Source organism: Lepisosteus oculatus, chromosome 8 (assembly GCF_040954835.1).
Source record: "Lepisosteus oculatus isolate fLepOcu1 chromosome 8, fLepOcu1.hap2, whole genome shotgun sequence".
Taxonomy (NCBI): Eukaryota; Metazoa; Chordata; class Actinopteri; order Semionotiformes; family Lepisosteidae; genus Lepisosteus; species Lepisosteus oculatus.
Genome location: NC_090703.1, coordinates 41894017 through 41921869, shown reverse-complemented (window position 1 = coordinate 41921869; position 27853 = coordinate 41894017). Strand labels below are relative to the sequence as shown.

The 27853-nt window shown below is 34.3% G+C and overlaps 1 protein-coding gene across 4 annotated transcripts in view; it reads left to right on the top strand.

The window, feature by feature from the left end:
* tenm1 (teneurin transmembrane protein 1) overlaps positions 1-27853 on the top strand; it is a 342106-nt gene that overhangs the window by 213891 nt on the left and 100362 nt on the right. For 2 of the 4 annotated variants that reach the window (XM_015351452.2, XM_006632755.3), the window contains 2 exons: positions 5415-5653; positions 17827-17988. In XM_015351452.2, coding sequence (XP_015206938.2) covers positions 5415-5653; positions 17827-17988 — 401 coding nt within the window. The remainder of the gene's footprint in view (positions 1-5414; positions 5654-17826; positions 17989-27853) is intronic. The other 2 variants (XM_015351454.2, XM_015351453.2) reach the window with 2 other exon arrangements.

Sequence of the window (27853 nt, the reverse complement as noted above, 5' to 3'; positions counted from 1 at the left end):
GCGTTGTCTGTCAACTTATATTGTACATAGAGTAACTTGTGTGTTGTATCTTTATGTTGTGTATAGTGTATGTATTTTCACTGTTAATAAATACTTCCTAATGTACCTGAATTATTGCTCTTTTCACCAAAGCTGTGCCAGAGAACAAACAATTTACATGCCTCTAACTATACCAACTACACGGGTATATTCTCTGCAAATTCCTTATAAAGATTATTTATTTTACTTATTGATTTATCTACTAGGTCAGTTCCTGTTATTCACCTTTTTCATAACCCCTATTTGTAACAATAATGACTTAAAATTTAAAGACTTCCAAGCATTTTATAAATTACAGTAAATATCAGCAAAAACTAAAGAGAAAAGACTGAAATTTTGAGTGCGTACGTATTCCGACCTGCAAATTCTAGTCTGAACCACATTTGGCAGAAAGTACAGCCACAAGTCTTTTTAGGCATTCTATTGCACACCAATTTTGCTACAGTTTGGTGCACTTTTTGCCCATAAGTCTTGAAAGAGTTTCTGAATTTCTTTCAACTTGCTTGTGGATCATTTATGGACTTCAGTGTTTAAGACCTTCCACTGGTGTGTTTCCCTTCTGAAAGGTGAATTTTTGTCCAACATATTTTGAAAGTGTTTTGAAAAGATCAACTGGCACAGAGAGTCTTGAAAAGGTACAGTACAATAAAGCTCAATTGATAAAGATGGAAAAAATAAATAATGAAGTGATGAGCTTTTCTCCTACTGTAAATTGAGTATTATGCTCTCTGCTGCTATAGATTGTTTTTCTTCTGGAGAAATGCCCCTGAAACAAGATACCTGTATCACATTTTTTTAATGGAACTGATTTGCTTTGTCTTTCACCTTTTTTTTACAGAAGAAGAAAAATACAAATCATTTTAACTAATCTATAAATTGTCATTGTAATTCACACATTTTGTGATATTTTAAGATTTTCAAAAATGGATAATGTTCTGAGGATGATACAGTATGTGAAAGGAATTGTATATTCACTTGATGCATAAAAGTGCTTTATGTGACATATCTACAGCAAAGAAAATGTGCTGAAAGCATCAAAGCTTACACTTGCAGAGAAAAACAATTTTATTTTTCTGTAGAATGAAAATTGGCCATATTTTGCCAAACCCACTACTGTTTTTGCCAGCAAGAGCCCTCACATTGGCACCAGTCCAAGAACATCGAAAACGACAGCAACCATTTTAGTGGAACAATTCTTTCACATCAGATGTACAGTATAGCACATCAGAAAATAATCAGATGTCCCACGTATGTTTTCAGTGATTAACTCACAGGTACTCTTGCAGCAGCAACAGCTACTGTGTGAGACAACCACACAAAGAAATAACAGGGGTACAGGTAATACCAAGTCATCCGCACAGAACATTCTTCATCACAATAGGTCTCAGCAACACAGATTCTCCTGCTCTGCAAGCATTATCAATAATGGATGCAGAATGCTGAAAGAGCATGCTGCCAATGTGGCAGATAATAACATCTTCTCAGATGAGATCATTATTCATCTGAACAGGACCATGAACTGCCAGAGCATTTGTTGCTGGGTTGAAGAAAACCTCCACATGGCCATGGAACACACGCAATTCAATCCACATATCGTGGTGTGGTGTCACTGAACCATATTTTCTTGCACCTTAGTTCTATCATTCATCCTTCTTTCATCATAAATTGACCTCACCATTTGCACATCAGGTTCCATCAAGACAGACCTCTTGCACCTTATTCAGTGCATGTCCAAATGTAGTTAGACAACAAATTTCCCAAATAATAGACAGGCACGCAAAGTCACTTTTTATGGTGTCCACTGTTACCAGACAATGTTTCCAGATTTTATTTCCTGTGAGGACATTTAAAGTCACATTTTTATTGCTCAAATGAACCCATTCAATGAATTCCAATGAGCTTGCTCTGATCGATGCAGTGACATTATAGAATCCCAAGGTGTATTTGAACCAGTGAGTTGAAATGTGAGCATTTAAACATCTTAAGCTCATACCAGTATTTTTTTTATTTTGTCATTTTTGTTTTCACTTCTTATTAAATTTCAAAACGCTTTTGAGAACCTACAGGAAGATCACAGTGTCCCTGGTGCCCTCTCAAAAGACGTATAATCCTATTTATACAATATGATATTTTTTCTTACTATGATCTTTTTTTATCAAAGTATATTAAATGTTGTTTCTGTGATATTGGTCTGTGTAAAGTTATCGATACAATATCAACTAGTTTAAAAATACAGCAATACCAATATTTTTAATAATTATATTTAATAAAGGAATCTTTGAAAAGCATTTACAGTATGTGCTGATTTTAAAGGGCAATTATTTCTGCAGGTTTTTATTTCTGACATAATTTGACAAATTTCCACACCCAAGATGTAGAATTAGTTCAATTAATGTTTCTCTCTGATTAGAACTTGAATGGAATTAAAAGGAAAAGTTAGGGCTTTTTAATTATTTATCTTTCTTTATAAACACTGTCAGAGTTTTTTATGCTGTTTTAGGGAAGATGTAAGTTTTGCATAATAGAGTACGTTTTGAGTAAAAGTAAGCTGTGCTTTACCAGTACCAGTACTGAAATAAATGTCTTTAAAATTTCAAAATAGGACATGCTAATCTAAGACACATCTGAACCAAGTTAATGTTATTAGAAGAGATTCCAAGTGTCTCCATTTTAAAAGTTGAAAATATTATTATTCTATGGCCATTCTAAATGTTTAATTTTATTTAAATGATTTCATTATTTAAATGAAAAGCACAGTTTATTGTTGTTTTTGTTTTAAATAGTTTTACTAATTTTCATCCATGCATTTTAATGTGCTTAATAATTAAATAAACGGCAAATATGAGCATGGTAGGAGCAGATGGAAGCTCATAAAAACATGTAAAATTCTCCCTAGACAGACTCATCTGTATATGTACAGAAAACCCTTTAATCAAACCTTCTTGACACATACTGCAGAGTCGAAGCAACTTTCATATTTGAACATCTCAATCAGCAGAGCTGACAGGATCATAGAACACAAAGATCCTAATAGTAATTGACATTTGTCCAATATCAACGCAATTACATATTTTTGCTGCATCAGCATGTAAATGCCATTCATAACTACAACCATTTTTAAATTTGTTTAAATTATATAGCAATAGAAATTGATTGGTTATAATTGAATACTTTTTTTGTACTTAATAATATTTGGTTGTGTCAGCAGTACAAAGGCTCCAATCTTTTTGTAGCAGAGTACAATCAATTTTCACATGTGAGTTCCATTTGAATTGGCTGAGAGCTCAATAAATCAATCTTGGTTTTTAAATTTCCTGTCTCATAAAAAAATCTGAATTTATTTACTGTTCCATGGGCAATAGTTGTAATAAAAGAGATGTACTTCAATGTACTTTGTTAACCTTGCATCTGAATCAGAAGAAACTTCAGTTTTTGAATTACAGTATGGCAGCATTTGTGTCCTTTATTCTCTGGCACTGCTTGAAAAATAGAGTAATATACAATAATAATCAGGCTCAAACATAGAACAAACACTGTTTACTAACACTAAATAATGCAACAATACAAAACACAACAGATGTACTATGTACAGATGTACAATTCAGAGTTACAGAGTTCTACCTTTTATAAACATAAAACGTCTAGAATTCTGGTTTTTAGATTATAATCTAAAGGCCTAAAACCTGAGAAAAGAGAAGTCCTGCATCCTAATAAACAAAACAGATCCTAACTAGAATCCTAACTTTAATCACAAAGGCACTGGTAAAATAGAATATACAGTACCTGTATGTCTTTAACCAGTGGATTCCACAATAAAAGAAATCTTAATTTTAAAATAAAAAAGACTGTAATAGGGCTTTAGGATTACCTGGAGAGAATCTGGTTTTCAAACTTCCAGTAGTTATGGATAGGTCTGTTACTATCAATATTGGGCTAGAAACCTTACTAGTTACGGGCCAATAACGGAGATTTATGTTTTAACATGTCTGTTTTATTGATTTAACGGTGATTTTGTTTAACTTGAGTACATTTTTAGGACTCCTTTTGATCATCTATGTTTTCCTCTGTATTTATGGTAGCAGCTCACTAAATATATCAACACACTATCCAGTGGTCCAAATCTTCTGAGTAAAGTAATCACTGACAAGTGCAAACATTGCTAACCTTCTTGAAACTCAGTTGTCCCCTCAGTCAGTACAATATATCCAGTATGGGCTAAATGACTACCGTTATAAAGCAGACCAAATGAGCTAGCATAAAAAATATTAGAACCTTACCGTGTGAAAGCTGAAATGTAATTGTTTGTTAGCAAAGCTGATCATCTTCAAACATAACTTATTATAACATTTTAATGTGACTTCCAGTACAATATACAGTGTTCCTAGTTTAATGGAATTCACTTAACATAGTGGCTAATGGAGGCCAGAGAATTTAAATTAGGGAGTCATGTTTCATTATTAAAAAACAACGTCCCTTTTTCAGCTTGTTTAGCAATAAAGAAGATATTGTTCCCAAGGTCAGGTATGTTGTGAAGAGAGACACTGTGTCACTCTTGCTATAAACTGAAATCAATATAAAGAGCAGTTCACCATCACTGTCAGATTTATAATTATGATAATAAATTTTATTTAAATGTTATACAGCTTCTTGTCGTCTATACCTGAAAGTGCTGTACTCGCAAAAACGTTATGTAGGTCAAAAATAGACGTTTTAAAAACACTGTGTATAATTCTGAGCTTGCATCAATGAGACATAAAAATCAATGCATTGAACCAACAATGTGTGCATGCATGATTTTAGATGAGATGAAACAATGCTGTCAGAGTATTAATTTCTTTAAAGCTGCATTGCATTTACTCAGCTTTAATCTAAATCAACCAAAAGGTGTTTCTCCTTATTGGTATACAGTATATATCATAAGTACTGCATCTCAACTCATCATCCTGTGGCTGAGGGAACAAACTGTAGTGTTAATACCAGCTAGTTCCAGGTTTTAGTGTAACCCTGGCAGTTTAAGTCATAGAAGAAATGTAAAATTTTCGACTAATTAATCAAAATGCAATAGAAGAATGGAATTTTTCATAGAGTTTTTTCCTTGATTAAGTAGATACTGTATATGCTGTACTGCTTCTCATCTGAAAGGTGGTTCTGTGTAGTTTTTCAATTATCTTTTTAAACATAATCCTAATCAATGGGTTCTAATAATACTTGTTTTGAAATATATGCCTTATTGTAGGTGTCTTGTTTTAAAATATACACCCTATTGTAGGTGTCTGTAAATGGAATTGTGCTTTGATTCTCAGAAAAGCAAAAAATGGGAAATAGACTGACTGCTTAATCTTTAACTTCAAAGTAATTCCTCTTCTGTTTTGTAGGCATTTCCTGTTTAAGCATGGATCTGGCTCCTCTGCTCTCTTCAATGCGGCCAGCCAGAGCTATCCTTTAACCTCCAACACTGTTTACTCCCCACCTCCTAGACCTCTCCCTAGAAGCACCTTTTCAAGACCTGCCTTCACTTTCAACAAACCCTACAAGTGCTGCAACTGGAAATGCACTGCTCTGAGTGCCACAGCTATCACAGTAACACTAGCCCTTCTGCTAGCCTATGTCATTGGTAAGCTTTCTGGGTCTTTTTCTTACCTTTCTTTTTCCTGTTTCTTTCTCTCCTTCCCCTGATTGAGGTCCTTTTTTTGGTGGAGGAGCTAGAAGGTCAACTTTTAAATGAAGACACTAAAAAGATTGATTCATAGTCAGAAAAATTAAAACACATTAGTATTCAAGACTAGCTAATTAGGGAGCTACCAAGATAGTTTCAAAAAGCAAGGTGTCATTAGGTGTTAATTGATGTCAAAATGTTTCTTCTTAAAACTTATTTAACTCATTCCTAGTTTGTTAAATACTTTTCAGATAGTCTCAGAACTCCCCTAAAATTTATTGCATACCACACAATTATTGATAAACATTCTACTCATAACGTTTAGTGCTTTAGCAGCATAATGAGGTGACATAGAAGAGACTTAAAAAAGTTGAATTTGTGATTTTTCAGTATCTGCAAATTAAAAGTTCAAATCAACGTGCAACATAGAGAAGTATCACAATATATTTAATAGAAAAATGTATAACAATCACAGACAGTTTACAAGTGTTTGTTTGGTTAATCATATACATGTATAGGTAGAAAACTTGGCCACGAAAGTATCAGTAATTGGAAATTCAGGGACTCCTTATGAAATTAATGTAAGATTACTAATGTCACATGCCAATATTGTTGAATATTTTCTAGTGACTCAACTAATGTGTCAACAAATGTTATATAATAATTAATTAATAATAACATATTATAACATATATGACATTAAACATAACATACATTATTATGGACAAAAGACTGTAATGGGTTAAATAACCCACTTGTTTTTTCGGTCTTTAGTTAAACTAATCACATTGCTAAATGCCATTAATCTAAATGCATATCACATTAAAATATAAGATATACATTTTAGTTTATTGCAAAAATGTGAATTCACCACATATATTCCATTTAAAATGAAAAGAGAAGTACTTGTTTATAATTAATTATAATGTAGATCTAATCCCCCCACTCACACACAAATTATGTCTGAAAACCATTATGAATTACAAAATTACAACATGCATTAAGGTATTAAAATATCACATTTTGTTAACAAATAAAGTCTTTATTCACCTTATAAAAAACCTGATGACACCTGGATTATTTCTCTTTAAACAATTCTCTGTACATGTCAACAGTGTTTTAGATGGACTTTCCAAGTAAACTACAACGAAATCTAAGATGGGCTGTACACTTAGAGAGTGTAGCTAACAAAGGTGTTTCCAGGAAAACAGTGTAATTATGTTTTTTTCTGGAGAAATAAAGTCAAGGAAAAGATGCTAAATTGAACAGGCAGTGTCTCTATACAGTGATATTGATTGTAATAATGCTGTAGCAGCAGTTTAGTACAAAAGTCAAACTCTGAAGATTGTTTTACATTTTGCGCTGAATACTGTAGACAGCATAGTGTGACCCATAGTGCAAAACATCTAGTTTTAGACATGTGTTTTTCAAGCAAGTTGTTAAGAAAGGCATCCGGTATCACTGAAAACACAGTACCTTAAGCTTGGGGTCAGACAGTATATCACCCTGTGTCCTTGTTTTCAGAGAAAGCCAATCCTTTCATTGTACTACCAGATTCCCTTTGATTTGTGATGACAGGTCTGAGATATTGCTGGGTGCAAACCTATCTGTGACAGTTCTGTATGATTGTGATGACCCTTTGTACTCTATATAGATGACTATTCCTAGTGCATACATTATTAATAAATAAGATGGAAAATCTGCACAGTTCAAGGCTATTTTATCCTTGCAAGTTCAATGTCTAGACAATTGCAAACAATTTTAATGTGACTACTTTTATCTTTTTTGCAAATACAGAAGCTTTTCTCTAAAGGAAAAACACTATACTTTCAAAATTATCATAAAGATTCTGTAAAAACTGTAAAAAATCATATATAGCTTCTGTTATTTCCTTCAAATTCCTAACATCATCACAAGAAATAAATATATTTTCAAAATGATTTGATTTAAAACACATTTGTCTCCCTCTAATCCACAAAAATCTAGTTGCAAATCCAACAAGAGACAAAATAGGAGATCATATGATTGCAGTTGAGCCTATTTTTTACTGGAGCAAAAATTAAAAGCTTGAAAGATGCCTCATTAAAGAATTATTGCAAAACAATGATGTTTCAGATATTTCAGATTTCAGATTCTATAGCAGCAACTCACAATATAGAACTATTCAAATTTCATAGCCTGCAGTTATGCTGGCACACTAATTTCTGCATACGTACTGTAGTTTTAATTGTCAAAATCATGTCCCTTTGAAAAACTAAGAATTTCATGTATAGTTATCCTAATAACAACTTATTCAGTACTGTAATAGTAGTTTGACACGTATGTTTTTTAGCACTTTACTTACATACACTAGGCCATGCTCATACTCTAGGTCATTTTCATTTGAGGAAGGGGGGGTTCCCCATGTGGTGTAGTTTTAGGGCTCATGAATAGCATCACATCAAGGGAAGGACTAGGAATAAGCCTCCCCTTTCTTCAACACCGGGCCTCCAGCACGGCAGGGCCCTGGAGCAGCTGACACTAGCTTTGGAAAAAATACCACAATTAAAGAATTTGTAAGACTTTCTCCACTAGTGGTAATTACCTTGTCATTCTTCCTTTCCTCTGTTTTGCAGAATTTTGCTAAATTTGTCCCCCTGATTATTTACTCTGATAATTAGCAAGTTCAAAGTAACAGTTAAGTTCTAGGTTCTATCTAAGTGCTGTAGTGGAGAGGGATGGAAGAACAACCTCTCTTATGGTTCTTGCTTTATACAGATTCAATCTGATTAAATACAGCACCTCTCAGTTATCCATTATTAATGAAACAATGAACTTTAAGGTCCTGTGCTCTGTTGTTTTGAATGCCCTTAACAAATATGCTTTGTAACCTTCATGTACATCTTTCATGGATTTCTCCTCTACTAAAAATGCTTTTTAACATGATGCCTTGAAGCTCTCAAAGTAAGATCAATATAACTCTTATAAAGAAAACAGAAAACACAATATACAACAAGCTAATAATAACAGATATTCCATTTACTAAATTATGTAGCCACACTTATGGTCCCATTTAATAAGACAGTTCACAGCAAAAAAAACAGTTTAGTTCCAATCTTTATCATTATTAAAAAGCACTATGAATCTGTTACCGACTCAGAAACAAACTTCAATTCTTTAAAAAGTAACCTTTCAATTTTTGCTTTATTATTAGTCAGTTCCCAACAGGAGACCTTAAATTTTATAAATGATGAATGTTACATATGTATGGTGTTTGTAGGCTTGGGTATCATAAGTATTATTGAAAAAAATGAATTTTTCTCATCGTTGAAATGCAGTGCTGAACATATCAAATTAGCCTTTAAATGTTAATCTTCTTCAAGCTGTTTCCATTACTGGGTGATCTTTCCAAACATATCATAATGGATGTAATGTCAACTAAAATTAAAGTGCATATTATTCATGAAAATGCAAAATAAATCATAGAGTGGAAAATCTATTACCCACAATGCTTTGCTTTAAGCTAGGAGTCATTCGAGATAGCAACCATTACACTTTACTCTTTCTATTCCTTGATGAAGGTTTATGAACTGTACTGCTCCCCAGTGACGACTTGGGCAGAATGGTAGTTCAGTTTAAGATAGTGAAATATATTTTGAAAAAAACATGCATGCTACTAAGAAATTCCAAGGTTTGAAGACAATGGGAAAGATACTGCTAAGGAGTGAAGTATGCTAATCTCAATCATACTGTTTAAAAGAATATATCTAACAAGGTACAATGCAATATAATGCATGTTGGGTTTGCACTATTTTCCCATACAATGTAACTTTAAAGCCACATTAAAAGAAAATGCTTCTTGCAGGAGTGGTTTGCTAGATAAATACTTTTTTTTAATTGCAGATGTCAAGATATTTCTAACATAAAAACCCAAGTTCTAAATAAAAAACATCGGGCCTCATATTTCTTGAATTCAAAACAATTCTGTGCATCGAATACTAAACACAAGGGAGCTGCAAGGTTGTTGGGAATTTTCAGATATACACTAGAATGTGGTCATGACAAGTAGAAGGTGCACTGCTTAAAATTAAGAAATAACACCTTAGACGTCAGTGCCTACAGTAACTATTCATCATTTCTCTCTTTGTAGCTGCTGCTGTTCAGATATGTGGCATTGCTTCTGGACATCTGCTACAAAGTTGGCTGGTGGAAGTTTAATTGGACTCCTTCAGCCATTTCTTTTGAGTCACTATTTGTAAAAAAAAAACATTTAGTAAAATAAAGCTTCAGAATGTCATGATGTCAAGTTAGCTGTGATGTAGGTTTTGCACAGCATATTCTGCTTCTATAGATATTTGTCTTGCCATATCTAGCTGTCTAGTTCAGCCTGTTAAATGTTTATCAGTACAATAATCTTATTTTAGGCACTGAAATTAAGACACACAATATTTTTGAATGTCCATTTAGAAATAATATATCTGATAGGATTTACTATTTACTTCACAGTATCTTCTTAAATACTTAATTGTACTTCATGCATTGTTAATTATCACAATGTCATGAGCACATTACTTGAGATCTAAGTGCAGAGCACTCAGTACTAAGGATCTGAGCCTGTGGCTGGAAGGTTGCTGGGTCAAATCCCGCAGCCAACAGAGGAATCCTACTCTGTTGGGCCCCTGAGCAAGGCCCTTAACCCCAACTGCTCCAGGGGCGCTGTACAATACCTGACCCTGCGCTCTGACCCCAGGCTTCTCTCCGTGTCTGTGTGTCTCATGGAGAGCAAGTTGGGGTATGCGAAAAGACAAATTCCTAATGCAAGAAATTGTATAGGGCTAGTAAAGTGATGTTATGTTATGTTAACTTCAAGTTCATCCTTCAGGTACTTGAGAACTCAGTAATCCAACATAAACATACCTGATACTTGTACAGCAATGCAAAAAGTTACAAGATACAATGATGCAATACAAAAATACAAGAGTAAATATTAAATAATTACAGAATAATAGAAGAGACCAGGGCCTGTGCATTCTTATCATTTTTGCTACTTCTGTATTGGTTGGAGCTAAGACAGGCTTCCAATGGCTGGTGGCCCGCTTAAGAAATACTGGATTGTAAAATGTACATTATTTAATAAAGTAAAACTTTAATAAAGTTTGCAAACGCCCTAGGTTGGTCCGTATTCTCCTATATTTTATACCTAAAATACAATTAGATCAACATGTCATGTGGCAGCAAAGAGAGCAATGGTTTATTTGGGAAAAGATTGGCTTTGATTTAAAAAGGTATCATGGTAGTTCCCATAATTATATTGGGGGTTCACTAACTTTTTCTCAGAATTGTATGTGGGTATTGTCTGAAATTTCATTGCACACATATTTTCCTTATACATCCCAATGGGCTCCAGCTGTGCTCTTCTTATCCTTACCAAAGACATACCAAAGCGTCCTCAAAGAAATATTCATTTTCTTTTCTTCATTTCCTATCTACACACAGTGAAACTAGCTGGTAGGAGTCAGTTGGAGGATAGAAACAGCTTCTGCAAATACTTCCCTGTTTAATTCACCAGAGAACTGAGAATTAATCTCTGCGTGTTGTTTCATGCCCACGTCCAGTGACATTGAGCCAGTGTTTTTCACACTACTTGAGGACTTCAAACCAGTTTGTGAGAGGTGTAGCTTAGGCTGAAACTGACATATCTGGGTCGAGGGATTCATCCAGAAATCATCCAAGGGTCAGAAACAGAAAGCAGGAAAGCAACTGATAGATGTTAAGGTCAATACCTTTTTTGGGTCTTGTTTTTCATAATATATATGTATGTACAGTAAACATTATAGACCTTTTTATTGTTGAACATGTCATTGTATTGAGCCGTAGAGCTAATGAAGTCCATTGTCTTTCTCTAAGGAATATTGATGAGGTTCAACCTTAAAAGGGAAAAAGGTTCTCAAGAGAAAATGAAAGGTCTTGATTTTTGCAGTTCATTAGGGCACAGTAAAGGAGATCTGTCAACTGTGCTATTGGTTTAACAGACTGAAAAGTGTTATAATCAATAGGACCTGAGTAATGTCAAAGGGCCAAGTTAGAACCACAATGTTACAAAGGAGTCAGGCAGTAGAAGTATTTTTGATTCAAGGCAACTTGCCTTAAAGGTAGTAGGCCTTTCATCCTTCATAGTGATCTTATTGATTAGTCCATTTTCCCATTTGTTTTCAAATCCTTATTCTGGTCTGGCACTGCTACCATAAACCATATAGTCTGCCCTTTTCTTAAGAGAACAGTTTAGTGTTTGGAAGCCAGGCAGTGAATTATTTCTGTCACAAAAAGAACTGTTTAGGTCCTAGCTATCTGGGTCAAATAAAGGTTTTCCTTGTAGAGTTTTGAGTTTGAGTACATGCTGTAATCTTTAATGAATTCTAATCATTAAAATCTGCATATTCTACCACTCATTAAATGATTTAAATTCTACTTAATTTGCAAGAAGAAAAAAATCAGATCAATAACACTATAGAAAAAAGACTGCAGCTCTGTTGTTTCTCTACAATACTTAATCTAGAAATTAGTTAAGATTATGTTGTACTTTGCTTATAAAATGCCATAATCTGTTTCAGTAGAGGATCTAATGCTTTGCTGCCTAATGATGTTGATGCTATAAAGGCTTGTAAGTTTTGTCTTACAATTAGATTTCACAGACATAAAGTTACAGTAATGTGACAGAACAGTATTTTGGCAATGAACTTTTTTTTTCTGAATTCAAGCATATAAACATCTCTTTCTAGTTTAATGCATTTGCCTCATTTGTATCGATTGCTCTGAGTTTTAAACCTATGAATAGAGGGAACCAGCATCTCGTAGGTCTTCAAAATATATTTGGTTGGATCGTGGCCTCTTCAGGGTAGCACACTGTAATGTATGAAAATAATGACTTGGCATAGTTATTATTGAAAGGATTGTTCAGTTGATGCAGTTGTTCATGCAGTGTATGTTGTTTGGAAAAATTAAAGGTTTTGCACCTATCTCTGCTTTGGGGCGGATTTTTGTGGTACTGTAAATAAACAAGAAGACAACTCACATTAACGTAAACTAAGGATTTAGTTTCAATGTTATTATAGTCAATAAAAGTCAATGATTATATTGACAAAATGCAGTGATTGATGCAGCCCCAACTGAAAATGTATTCCACTGTAATTATTTAGTTTGAATGAAGTTTTCATTTAAACTTTTTGGTTAATACCAGAATGTTTTATTTATATTCTAATAAATTTCACCAGAAAATATTATAATAACTATCATAGACGCAACTAAAAGAGTGAAAAAATAGAAAGGCATGATAACACATAATATTTTTCAACGCTCCTTGTTCTTGGGACCTACGGCTACGTATACTGTACGTAAAAGACTTCCACACTATCATTTGTTTCATTAAATCAGATAATTTAAGCATCTTTCTGATTGGTCAGATGGTCTGTTCTGGGTAGACCTTTAAAAGAAAATAACATTTAGCTACTTAGTCAAGCCTTCAGAATACTGAGATACAGTATTCACAAAATTAAAATGCAAAAATGCTCCTTTGCCACTCATTTTTTCTGTCTCTTGCTGTTTACAAATTGTAAAAGATCCCCTGAGAGGTCCAATTGTATAGGCAAACTGTGTAGGCAGGCTAATGTACTGAAACCAAAGCACCCATGAAAATCATTTATCCAAGATTAAAGAAGGGAAGATATGATACAAAATAAAATAGAACTTACACCTCTCATCCGCTTCATGGGACTGTTACTGGGCAGTGGAGCACATTTAGCAATAGACTGCTCCAGCTACGGTGTTCAAGGGAATGTTTCCGCAGGTCTTTCCTCCCGGCGGCAATGAACTTTTTTTTTCTGAATTCAAGTCAGGGTGTATAACGCTGCCCTAGGCTAGGACTGTTAGCCCTTCATTTTGCTCCTCTATGGACAGCATGTTTACTCCATTGTACTTTTTGGACAATCAGTCTGTATAAACCTATGCACATTTTGCACATATTTTATTGTTTTTACAGTGACTATGATCAGCACATTTTGCACACACCTATGTATTTATTTATTTTTATTTATTTTGTTTGTCTTTTGTTTTATAACTATTCTGATGTCTGTTTTGCTTGTCTTGGGCTGGACTGCTGTAACACATCAATTTCCCTACAGGATTAATAAAGTATTATCTATCTATCTTACCGTACAAAACTACAAAAAATCAGCACTCAATATAAAATAAATAAACATTAAAACAAATGATGGTCCTAGACATGCAACAATACATACTGTATACATACATCTCACTTTGCCCACATTACACTACGTTACACAATCCGACAGCTTCATACAATAAACATACTAAACTAAAAGTATACAGTCATTTAGTTGTGTTTAATATACCAATTACGTAGGGAACAAAAGATTTCTTGTATACAATTTTCTTGACCACAGTCATTCTAAACGCCTCCCTTAAAGTAGTGGTTGGAAATTGGAATGAAAAGGGTGGGAGAGATCATTGACAACAAGCTGAGCTTTCTTTTAAAGTGCCATATACTGTAATACAACTCTTTAAGCTCTTTCTGTAGTCAGCCAATTATTTTCTTAACAATATTTACAATTCTGGACAATTTCCCTTTACTTTTAATACTCAGGCTACCACCCCACACAGTGAAGTACGGATGCTTTCTACTGATATTCTGTAGAACCACTCTAAAATGTTTTAACTCACCCTAAAATCTTTCATCTTCCCAATCACAAATATATACTGTACGCTGACTAGTCTTTTAAAAAATGTAATTGGTATTCTCTGTTATGGTTTAAATTTTCATCTATTACTATAACACTGAACAAACCTCCACGGCTTGATTAATAATGGAGAGAGGTTGAAAATCTATTGTATTACTATTACAAGTAGCCAGTTCTTTCATTTTATCAACATTAATATGAAGCATGCTTGACTGACACTACCTTCCCACTTTTCTTATCTGTAATTCTCCACCCCTTCTCTATCATCCCCCGTAAACAAACCTACTAGGGCCATATCATCTATGTACTTTAATAGATCAACAGAATGGGTCCTTCATTTCTGCCCCTTAGGGGAAATGGAGGGAAATCAAACAATCAAAAGTGAAGCAAAAATGCATATGGAAACTTAATACAAAGAAGGTGCAAAACAGATAATGTTGAATTGGTGGTATTGAGGGAAACCATAAGTCTGTATCTACTACAGAAAAGCTAAAAGTGGTCATTAATGCAAAATGGTTAACACCAGTGTTTGGGCCTTCATTTAGAATGTATGGGAACCAATCCCATATTATGTCATTGATTTGTTATAAAGCAATTGATTTCATTCATGTACATATATGTGCTGTTTCTACAACATTGTTTTTGAGTTCCTCAGGCTGCAATTACACAGCTTCAATGGTTTTGAAATTCAAAGTCAATGTAAGCATGTTAACACAAATAAGATCATTGTAGAAATCAATTTGAGATTTGAATTTCAAAAGATTAATTTTAAAAATGTAGGGATATACAAGGTTTTTATTTGATAGGATCCTTCTTTGATTGTAAATGCCTTCTGTCTATTCGATCTAGACTAGAGGAAGAGAGTTTTTCGTGATAATAGATTGAAGAGAGGAAGAAGTAATGTATTTCCATTAAGTAAAAAAAATAGATTCACATCTAGTTATCTTGGTTAAATAAGATGTGAACATTATAGTCATCATTCCTCTTGTGCACAGAAGTTTAATTTAGATTTTTTTTTATTTTTTGCAGACTTACAAAGTGAGAAATAAAATTCTAAAGGGATTATACAAATACGGCAAAGACAAAATCCATTCGACCCTCATGCATTATTACCTAGGTGAAGTTACAATTTACACAGTTCTCCATGGGGTTTCTCTGAAGAGTAATTCTCCAGAATCCCCTAAGTAATCTTGCTGTTAGAGTGATAATACCTTGATTTGTAGGTACTTTAGCACAATGTAATGGTGAAGATATAGAATGATTTGATGTTGAATGGGAAGAAAATTGGATTCATCTTAAGATTGAAATGTAACCTCATTTTTCTTGAGGAGAAAATCCATGCAACATAACTTAATTCTTTCTAGGTTTACTCAGTGACTGGTTTACAGCATGGCTTAAGTGCCCCACCAAAGGTCAACAACCATTGAGAGAAATGATTGTATGTCGTAAAGCTTAAGGCATTTAGCCAAGAACTTTTCCTCCATTACAGGGTAAATTGGGGTTAGCAATGCAGTAAATGTGCAGTAAAAAAGCATAAAGCTTTAAGTAGCTATTTAAGTTTGTGTTCTTTTAAAGGTTATGGCAAATTTAATACATAATGCTGTCATATAATTAGATTTTTAGCTCTCTAATAGCTAATAGAAAAAGTTGTACATTTTATAAATCTTTCTTTGTATTTTGAATTAGGGAACGTGATTACATTCCATTGTGGTTTATGAATAAATGGAAAAAAAAATATTAATAGGCTATAAATTAATTTTACAAACAGTTCAGTACATCTGCATTGCAATATTATGCGTACCTACTGTATGTTCTTCTGAATATTCTGAGATGAGATGTTTTGAAACTTATGTAATCGAAATAGGATTTTAAAAAATGATAATTTGAATAATCAGATATGAAATTTATCAAATCTGAAATATAGATGATATAATGCAAAGTTATTGTATAATATAAATACAGTACTAAAGTCTTTTCCACTTCTATAGAAAATAGAGTTTGGAAACAGTACTTTTCCATTGCCATCACTGAAAATTGAGTACTCTTTACCATTTTTCCATTACTTTATGTTTCTAACAGGTTTCTTCTATGACTCTCATTTCCCCTGCTGCCCAACAGAGTATAATGCTCATATGTCTTAGTTTTAATTCAGTTGGATTGTTCTGAAAAGTTACATATTTTGAAACCAAATCATCTTAATTAGTTTTTTTACTTATTTAAAATTGATGCAAATTGAGTTGAACTGAACTCTTGCAAGTTTAATTTGCACTATACATCAATTGGAAACAAAATCCTGCCTTTTTTAGTATGCACGGAATAGAATCTATGTCCTGTCTACTTTAAGAAATATAAGACGTCAGAATGGAAGAAGGAAGAGGAAAGATACTTTGATGTTGTTAGAAGTCAATTACCTTGATTTGCATATTTAAATTCTACACAAGTGACTGTAATGTAGATCATCTTTTGGAGTGCAGCTACTGCTAATCACAAGCACACTTTAATTTCTGGCTTCCTGCAGGGCCACTAGATTGTTAATGTTATGGAATCAATTATTAAGCTCATAAATGAAACAGCTTTCCCATTCTTCTTTCACCTGTAGCACAAATAGGAAGAGGTGATCTGTATCTTATTTTTCCATTTTCAGACAGCTGGAATGTGATATAATGCATTGCTCTGCATAAGAAGTAAAAATAAACAAATGCAATTTTCAGACATCACACATACATCCCATGTCATGTGTGTGTTGTCATGTACACAAGAGGAACTCACCAGATTAAGAGGGACTTTACAACTTTGCCACTTGTGGTGCCTCAGAGATAGAAATAGATAGAAGTAAAAAGCAGCAAATATTGAAGGGTTTGATATGAAAAATAACACAGTATTAGTAATTATATAAAACTTACATGATTCAAAAATAGCTTTGTTTACATGACAATGCTTCTTTTCGTGTAAAGCAATCGTGTATAACTGCCTAGATTTTTACTTTAAAAAATTATTTTAAAAAATCACTAACCTTTTTAGTTTTAGGGGCTCAAATGGATTTTGACTGAGTAGCAGTCATGAAGAGATCATTAGTCATGCAGAAAAGGATATGTTACAAGTTCAAGGCATGCCCTAGACTGTATCTCAGGAGAACTGCCTTAATTGCCCGCCACTGTCATGCTGTGTCTTAATAAGCATATAAACTCTGTGTGGAGTTTAAGAGAGAAAATGAATGATACTCAGTTATGCCACACTTCAAGTAAGAAGACCAATATTAAGTTAAACTTTCAAGTCAATACAAATGGCACACACTCCCCTGGGCAGCTTTCAGAGTGATGTAATAATGTGAACATTAATGTTTGCACAAAACCCCAGACAAAAACAGTGTAAGGATTTGACTATGTGTTTCTTCTACAGCAGTACACTTGTTTGGTCTAACATGGCACTTGCAGCCAGTGGATGGACAACTGTATGAAAATGGAGTCAGCAAACTGGGCAAAGACTCTGATACCATAGAAACAACCTTTTCACCAGCTGGGGCACCTGGTTCAGATAAGCCAGACAAAGGCGAAAAAGGAGGTAAGAATAGGACCATTTAGTAGCATGTTCCTGTTTACGTTTATGATCGAAATGGTTGATTAGTTCTGTTTTGAGGATGAAACTGTAAACATACCATATATTTTTCTTCTAATGTACCCTTTATACTGTATTTAATAACTGAAAAGTTTGGGCCTGAAAGATCTGTATTGTAAATTTACAATACGTTCATAGAGTAACTTCATCACATGTGATAGAAATTACAATAGTTCAAGTAGGGAGCTGTGTCAGCATGCATAGGCTGCAAAAGCACAAGTAAAGGTTTATTCCATGCTGAAAGAAAAGAAAAGAAACACAGCTTTTCGGCTGTGGAGCCTTCTTGGGAAATGTGAACCTTTTCTTCTCTTTTTCAGCATGAAATTACAATATACTATGCAGTGGTGGAACTGATGACCATGGGTCCTGGTACACATTTTTTTTTTATAGATCCCTCTCCCCTGATCACATCGCACACTAGCAGTACCATAATAATATTAAGTAGCCTAGTCACTCATTTGAAATCTCTACTGATAAACTGCAAAGTCATGTAAAATTATTTTTGTAGAATCTTTCGCTATGATATATAGCCTCCTTTGTCCATTTGTTACATTTTCAAATGTCCTCTAGGACAAATATCACCTGACTACAGTACACTGCCCATGGTATTACTGCAATTAATTCCTCATCATCTGACTGTTTATGTTTCACTGTTTTCTTAGATGTTTCCACAGGAGCTCTGTGCTGCATGTTGCTTGCAAACTGTGAACTACAGTTAACTTAGTTGGCTAACTCTTCGTTGGTTGTGACCTTTCTCTATTTAGTCAATTTTGCTGCCACTGCAAACTTCTCTCTTTTAGTTTTTCTTTTGAGGGTACCATCTCTAAGCTTTTGTGGCCTACGTGACATAGTATGACTTAAGGTACTGGAGTAATGAACCGTAGCTAATTTTAAATACCAGCCTTTTGTTCAACCTGTCTTTATCAGCTTATTGTTTTTATAATTAGCATATTTAAAGATCACACTTCATAGATGTCCCATTGCAGTCGCTCAAGTAGGTCTTGTAAATTACTGCTAATTAAATTCTAAATGCTTACACCTAGCCCCAGGTCTATCCTTGACCTTAGCCAGATTCTATTACAAGAAAACCATTCCAGCAAATGATGAGAGAACACAATTGTTCATTGAACCAAAAATCACAATTAGTGCAATTAAATAATAACAACCCCCCCCCCCCGAAAATTAAGTTCAATTCGTTGTGTTATCCCACGGTTTAAAAGTGGGCCCACACTTAAATGTTAAAGATACTACTCGTGCTGCCACAGTGTAGTCACAGTGGTTGCAATGCCTATAACTACACCAATGACAATAAGTCTTGAAATTACATGATTACAGGTACCTTCAAATTGGATTTGGGCTCAAGTGATAATAACAGCAGAGGGATAATGAATATTTTGGCCTGTCAAAAGCTACGTTTATTAGTAGGGCTCCACTAAGAAATATTTTGATAAAGGCGTGATTTCATGCTGTACAGAAATACCGTTGTGTAGGCAAGTTGGATTTTATTTTGAATTACTACATTGACATTAGACCAGTCCAGCCTTAATACTACACTCAAAAGTCAAGCCAATTTTAAAATATGTGTATACATAGTACATTGTACTGATTTATACTTATGAAGGAAAAAAAGAAATTCCTCTCAAAGATTCCTTAATGTTCATAATTGTATAAGAATGAATCCCAGTACTGTAGTAAATTTAAAGATTTTAGTTTCAAACTGTCAACGTTTGTGCTTTATAACCATCTTTACTAAAGCTGTCTGACACCTCCATTCTTTTGACTGCAAAGTAGAAGAAAAAAAATCCAGTTCAAGTGAGAGATTAAAAGAATTTATAATGCTGTGTGTGCCATACAAGGTGTTAATGCTGCCAGATCATTTTATTTTATATTGTCCAGAATCTCAAATTAATGATGATAACCACCTTAGGCAGTTAATTAAAAGGGGTGAAGAGACTGCTTTATAATCACTTCCTAGGAGCCATGCTCCAAACCTTTATTATCTCTTTGCCAAGATCTTACTGGCTGATCAAGATTAGAAATTAATTAATGCTCTACTTTGTAGATTTAGATTTGTCACCTTTGTTTGACAATGTGGTGATGGTAAATGGGAAAGTGGGAAACAGAGAAAAATCAAACCTTGCATTTATCTCAATGTCTAAATTCCCTACTCACAATTTTAAGGCCAGCCTTTAACGTGTCAAATGTTTTGATTCCTCATTCACATAACTTGGCTGGCATACATTTTTAAAATCAGCTGTTTGGGCATATAAACATTATTTAAACATGATAATATTGAAAAATGGAATAGTGATGTGAAAGTATGAAGTGAGAGTACTTGCACGTAAAATGTACACATACCAATTTTTCACACACATTTTCTCTGTAGCACTCAATAAATAACATACAATATGTTATTTACATGTAAATGTGAAACGAAATGACATTTAATATTTGTTATACTAAATCTTATGTTTATATATCAGAATATTATATACTGAAAAAAGAAACGCAACACCTCCTCCACACTCTGGCCCTCCCGTCTGCGTGGAACAGGCTGAAGAGTGACTCATCCATGAAGAGGACCTGATGCCACTGCTAACGAGTCCATCGCAGCCACTGTCTGGCCCAAGCCAGTCAGATGTGACGTCTAGGAGGTGTGAGCAGAGAGCCTCTGACAGATCGCCTTGCTCTAAGGCCAGCAGCATGGATCCTTACTGTCCTGTCATTGATACGAGCATTGTGTCTGCCGGCAGTTTCAACAGCAGTACAGGGGGCAAATCTGAAACGATCTCTCAGATGGACCAGTCTGATGTGTCGGTCCTGCTCTGGTGTGGTCACTCGAGGGCGACCGGATCTTGAACAGTCATCTATCCTGATGGTCTGCTGAAACCTTCTCTGTAGTCGGGACACAGTGGAGCGGCTTACTCCATAGTGTCTGGCAACATGACATGCCTGCCTACAGCATGCCAATAGCCCTCTCCCTTGTTTCTGGTGACATTCAAGGCATTATGGAATGCACAGAAAACTGACTAAGTGTGCCCTTTTTCTTACAGTGACCTAAGCTTTGAATTAAGACCTTTTTAAAGCTGACCTGGGCAGGCATTGTTCCACCAGGATCTCTTTTGATAAAAGTGCACCTAACGAGGTTTCTGTATTGCTGGTCAGAGGGCTTGAAAACAAATTGACGACTTTTTGTGAAAATACATAAGCTATAACTATAATATTGTAACGCTTACGGCCGACAAGCAGTGTGTGTAAGAGCCGGCGTACCAGAGCGGGTGACGTCACCGCCCTTCCCTGTGATAGCAGGACCACAGCTACTGGGCTGTGGAGAGATCTCTCTTTAGCTCACGGGCTAGGTCGCTGCAGAGAGACGCGGAAGTCCCGGGTTCGAGCCACCTATACTTTGGGCCGACCAGATGCGGCAAGGGCGCCCGCCTGAGCCCCCGTTGCGTTACATTGGTGTCAGAAGCGGGGCGGGATAGCCCTTCGCCGGGGACGGCGATTTAAGCGGGGGAGAGTGTAACGCTTACGGCCGACAAGCAGTGTGTGTAAGAGCCGGCGTACCAGAGCGGGTGACGTCACCGCCCTTCCCTGTGATAGCAGGACCACAGCTACTGGGCTGTGGAGAGATCTCTCTTTAGCTCACGGGGCTAGGTCGCTGCAGAGAGACGCGGAAGTCCTGGGTTCGAGCCACCTATACTTTGGGCCGACCAGATGCGGCAAGGGCGCCCGCCTGAGCCCCCGTTGCGTTACAATATTCTCATTCCAGAAAATGTTGCGTTTCTTTTTTCCATCAGTATACTGTTTATTATATACAGTAGGTCTACAATTTCATTTAATGACCTGATCAACAGACAGAAGTAATTAAAATGTTCAGAGATGTATTCAAACTGTTAAAAACCACAAGACAACAATTGCCAAGACAAACTTGTGGGGAAGCTGCACAAGCTTTGCTGTTAATATATATGCAGTACTTGATGGTTTTGAACAACCAGGGTTTCCAATGTTCAATGGCAGTTGTACACACTGACAATATCCCATGCAAATATCCCTATCAATATCAAACATTTTTTTCAATTGTAAAGCAATCACTCTAAGACCACCAGTATTGCTAAGTAAAAGTTAGTTTGAAATCAGATTGTATTAAAATGCCATTTTGGCAGTGTTCACACTTAAGAAAAGCAATATTAATAAACAGAATTTATACATTATAGCGGCACATTTTAATCCATTTGTTAGTGGTACACTTCTGTAATTGTTAATATTTAAGTAGTGCAGATATTTGTAGTTTTGATGTGCAAAAAGAAACTTTAAAAGAAATTCCAGATGCTCTTTAATGCTAATTGCCTATACATGTCTATTGGAGTTGAATTGTTCTTAATTATGTTACTGAAATTAGTTTCTGTACATAACTGGAAGACTATAATCAAATAAATATTAGTTTACTTGTAATAATGGTTGCATTTGTTAAATTCTTGCAAACTAAATTTTCCATTTGTCAGTGTTTGTAATAATAATAATAATAATAATAATAATAATCATAAAAACAGTAGGCATGGCATTTAAAAACATTCTGTAATTAAAAAAATATAGACATATTCATATAGAATTTAAGTCAAAACTCGCATCAGCGAAAATCAAACTGCAGTATACTTCATTCAGTTCCTATATACCAAATTTAGCCCTTCACCATTCAAAGAACATCGATAGGTAGCATTTAGGTTACGTTACATCTTAGTGAAACTTTAATTGCGTTTAATATTTTTTTTCTTAGTCTAATAATCATATTTTTTAAAACATTTCAGGTGGGTAGCTGCGTCAGCATGTGTAGGCCGTAAAGGAACAAGTAATACTGTAGGTTCTTCGGGTGTAAGAAGAAGGCTCCACAGCCGAAACGTTGTGTTTTCTTTCTTCTCTTTTCAGCATGGAATGAACCTATTACTTGTTTTTTAAAATATGACATGTTCTGTATTACAAACTAATCAAAACAACTGAAATTGTTAATATTGTGATTTACTGAGCAGTGAATCCTTAAAATACCACAGCTGTGTGTGGTTTTCAGGTAAATCTATTATATTAACCTATCATTGCTTTCCTGCGCCAATCATCCTTTATGCATACTGTCCTAGTGCCAAATAATTACGTTAAATACAATGATTAGATTGTTGGTACAGGATGTTGTTACCACATTGCTACCAAACTCCAAATGAGCTACTCACAATATTTTATAACATTAATAGTATTGCCTATTAGTTCAAAGATTATAAACCCTGACTTCAATCATAAAACCAAAAATATAATTTCCAGTAAATTCAAAGATGTTCCAAATAAAACTGGAATGACAAGGAATAACTGTTCCTTTCTTTATCATTCTATAAAATGAGAGGGCAGTAATAATGAGATATAGGGAAAAACAGTCTATCAAACAATTAAAAGCTTATATCTTAATATTCCTTACTCAAAACTTAAAACCAAAAATACAATTTCTAGTAAATAATCTTATGTACAAAATAAAACTGGAATTATGGGGAGTGACAGTTCTTTTCAATGGAATGACAGACCAGGCATATTTAAGTATACTGTAGATAGAGTTCTGACATGTATTGCACAAGCTGTAGTTTATTTTACAAACTGCCCCTTGGGGATAATAAAGATTCTAACAGTAATAAAATAAATATAACAAATAATATCTATTCTATATTGATATTTATATTAATTTTACACATCACAGTATGTTAAATTTAAAATTAACATAAATAATGAATCATAGCTAAATTATACATAAACGGAATCACCATTTGAATCAAAATTGCAATTGTTTTGAACTACTTGAAACTTTTATTTTAGTCTGTCATCTATTTTCTATGTGTTTATTTGCTTTTGAATTAAATTTTAAGCCATTATGTATAATACTTTTTTATAATTAAATCCTAAAATCTTTTATTGTGATATATAGTTATTTTCTATAGCTAGCCATTTTTCTTCATGTTAGTTGATATTATAGTTTTTTTTCATTATTTGCCTTCTTTTAACATGCTTAACTTTATATTTGACTACTTGCTCTGACATGAGGAGACAGACAAATATCTGTAATACTTTGGATTTTGTGAGTGGAGTATGCATACAGTATGATTAGCACAGGAAAGCACCAATAGGTTAGTAAACGTTTAATACTGTAGAGATTAACCTGACAACCACAGGCAGCTATTGTATTTTAAGGATTAACTGCACCTGTTTTGCAGAGTAGTGCAGTCCAGCATCAGATTATTAGAAAAAATAAAAACACCATGATGCATTGCTGTTCAGGATACCACGGTGCCTGCAGTGCCTTGTGCTTTCTACGTGGCTGCATCTATACATTATGAAGAATATGAAAAGGAAACAGTAGATGTCAATAATTTCACATGGCAATTTTGGGATTGGATAACTAGGTTTTTAAAATGCTACAATCATGTATAGTACATATCTAAAAGTAAAAATGAAATGTATACTACTGTAGCCTTCAGAACCCATACATTTGAGTACAGTATAAATCTATGAATTTTACTGTAGCACCTGTGTCTAGATAATTATAGAACATACAGTATTTTCAGGGGCCATGTGTAATGAAAAACTGTGTATATCAGTTATATAATAATAATATATTAACACTAGGATAATTTAATACTTTTACTGTTTCTGAGTGGCACAAAAATTAGGCTAAAAATGATGATGATTCAGTTTTTACTTAAACATTTGGTAACCCTGTTCTAATAGATGTGTGCTTTTAATGTGCTCCACAGTGCATTTAATGTGCTTTTATCTGTGCTATATAATGGGATTCAGGATTGTTACTGGTAGTGAAATACAATGCAAAACCCAGTCATAAATTGTTAGATCTTTTTTCTTTACATTCTCTGTATTTGAATATATATTTGCAATGTGAATGGTCATGTATCGACTTCTAAGGCATTTACTTGAAGCTCTGACTGATAACCTCTTTTTTATTTTCTCATAAATGTGCCAATCATGCAGTGTGATAAAGTTTCATTTTCATTCTACAGGCACTCTACTTTCTGGCCTCAGATTCAAGAGAGCTCTGACCTATCTGGTTGAGACCTTAATGATCTTCCTTAATGGAAGTAATCACATAGCACAGTGATTAACCAGACCTTTTTAAATATCTCCACTATGGTTATTATTTTAATATTAACAAAAGAAATATTTAATCAGGTCCTTCAGACATCATTTGGGATAAAAACCAGAAGACTGCAATCCATAGGTTAAAGGGCAAGTAAATGGAAACAGACCATCATAGACTGATTTTAAAAAGAAGTCTCACATCTACACATTGGCCTTAAAAATAACCATCAAATTCAAGAATGTGATTGTATATTTCAAGTTGTGTTTTGGTGTCACATCAAGTTCCCTTTTTCGAGATACAAGTAAACTAGCAGCACTATCCGTTAGCTGTCTGTGTCGGTTTCTCGGAGAGAAAACACAAAACACAATGAGTGTAAGACCTGTTGCAATTGTGTTCAAACTAATTATGCATAAAAAGGTTCAGAGCATGGGTCTAGGTGTCTAGTCAGCTAGATGTGATATCAGGCTAGTTCAAGGTTACATTTAGACCAGGAAAAAAGTTTAGTATTTGTAGGGAGACACTGGCTGGTTCTTTCATAGTTTCAAATGGAAGGCATGGTTTAGCTTTTGTTTTCTCAATGGTTAATGGTTAAAAAGGGAAAAGCAGGTTATTTTATCCTTAAGGTTAAGATTTAAATGGAGAGGCACGTGCTGCTCTCCCATTATTTAAGGTTAGGTTCACATCTAAAATACAGCACAGTGAAGCAGGTTACAGATTAAGTTGGATTAGGAATTGTTTTCCACTGTGGTAAAAAAGGGTGGTCCAGTCTCACTATGTTTTCATAATTCCCTAGTAATGTTATTAAAGCTTTAAAGAGGGTTTATGTGCACAAGTACTCCACACCACACTAGTGGGTTAGGAGACCCTGCCACACAATTATAAAGTTGCGCAAAATAGGATGATGATGATAAGATCACTATATACCAAATTCATAAATGTCTGCTGAACATTAAGAAAATTATCAAAAGATAAATCTGCGTCCTGGTAGAATACTACTTCTTATTAAAAGAGAATAAGAGAGAAAGAGAAAAAAGAACATCTGAATGTGACTCTGCAAAAAATGTTACTCTCATGTTGCTTTTCATATGTGTAATGTAATAACAGAATGTGATATGAGGCCCTACTGCTAGCAGATAAAACATTACAGCTTTTGAAATGTTGAATGATATCATGCAAATAGATTTTAAAAGAAGAAGACATCGATATTCTGCAGTAGCTTTCATCTCATGACTTTCGAATTGATTGTACTTTGGTTCATCACCACTATTGATTTAAGTATGTTGTGATACAGTCTGTGGGTCTCTGCAGATTTAGTAAAAATCTCTTGTGCAGCTACTGTACTGTGATATGGTTACTAATTTGTGTTGTTAAATGACACACTGTGGCCTTTCCTCTGATTTGTATGATAAGATAGTATACAGTAGATGCAATTTAGTATGAGGGTACCAATATATTTTTTCAGTTTTTAAAAACTGGAAAACATTGTTCATTTGGAGCGGTTTTATAAATTCAAATAATGCACTATGCACATTCAAACATCTATTATTTTCATATACTAATAGAAGTTTTGTTTTCTTAATCAGTATCTCTATTTCCCAGTAGATGGTGATAAAGGGTTAAAAATTAAATAAAAAACTCTAGGTCTATGGAATTATCTATGCCCTGACTTATCTGACATTAATTTGGCAATTGAAATAGGAAGAATGCCCACAATCTTATTAGGTACTGTTCCAAACCCTTTAATTGAATTCCCTTAATTATAGTGACCTGCTCTTCTGTGATATTTTTATGCCTCCTTAGGCAAGTTCTTTGAAAAATCATTAAACTTGTTATCTGCACCTATCAGGTTGGTGTGTAAAGAGAGACAAGACATCTTTATCTCCATTCTTTACACCTCAAGCAGACAAGGTATTAAAATACTGGCCCGATTTGCAATTCATTAAGCACTGGGAAATAATAACTCTAATTGAAAAGAAAAAAAAAGAAATTACCTGTTATGTAAAACGCATGCTGCTAGTTAAAAATGAACTCTAAAAATAATGTTGGAAAGACAATTAGTTTTGTAGAAAATAGATTATAGGTCTAATTGTTTTATCCAGATAACTTCAAGGCCATGAGTTTTAATCAATTTGTGAATCTGTGCTCCAGTTCATGTGATTTTTTCTCTCTTGGAAACAGAATTGGAAAGACTTTAATAAGACCAGGCTAGGTTTTATTAGCATGTTTTTGGATTTGTCCGAAACATGTTAATAAAGAGTCAACATCCCCTTTCTTTATTTTTTGCAGAGTGGAAAGGACTCAGTTTAATGTTTCCTTTTGTGTGTTCTTATTGTTTAGGTAACTGCTTTGTAAAATCTGGTCTAAAAGGCACATTACCATCAATTAATTGAATTTATTCATGTCACAGTTCGCAAGCAGCAAGGTGATTTTTCTTTCCTGCCTCAATCAATTACCAATGAAGCTCAGTCTTTCAATTAGTTGGAATTACTGGAGTACCACTGAGATCTATGCTTGGACCACGGCTCTTCTGAATGTGTATAAATGATCTATATTCTGGCAGAGTTTGTAAACTAGCCAAGTTTGCAAAATACGAGATTAGTAGTATTAGCAAACATTTTAGAAGAAGCAGATGAAATTAAAATAGATCTAAATAAAATTCAAGACAGTCAAACGAGTACAAAGTGG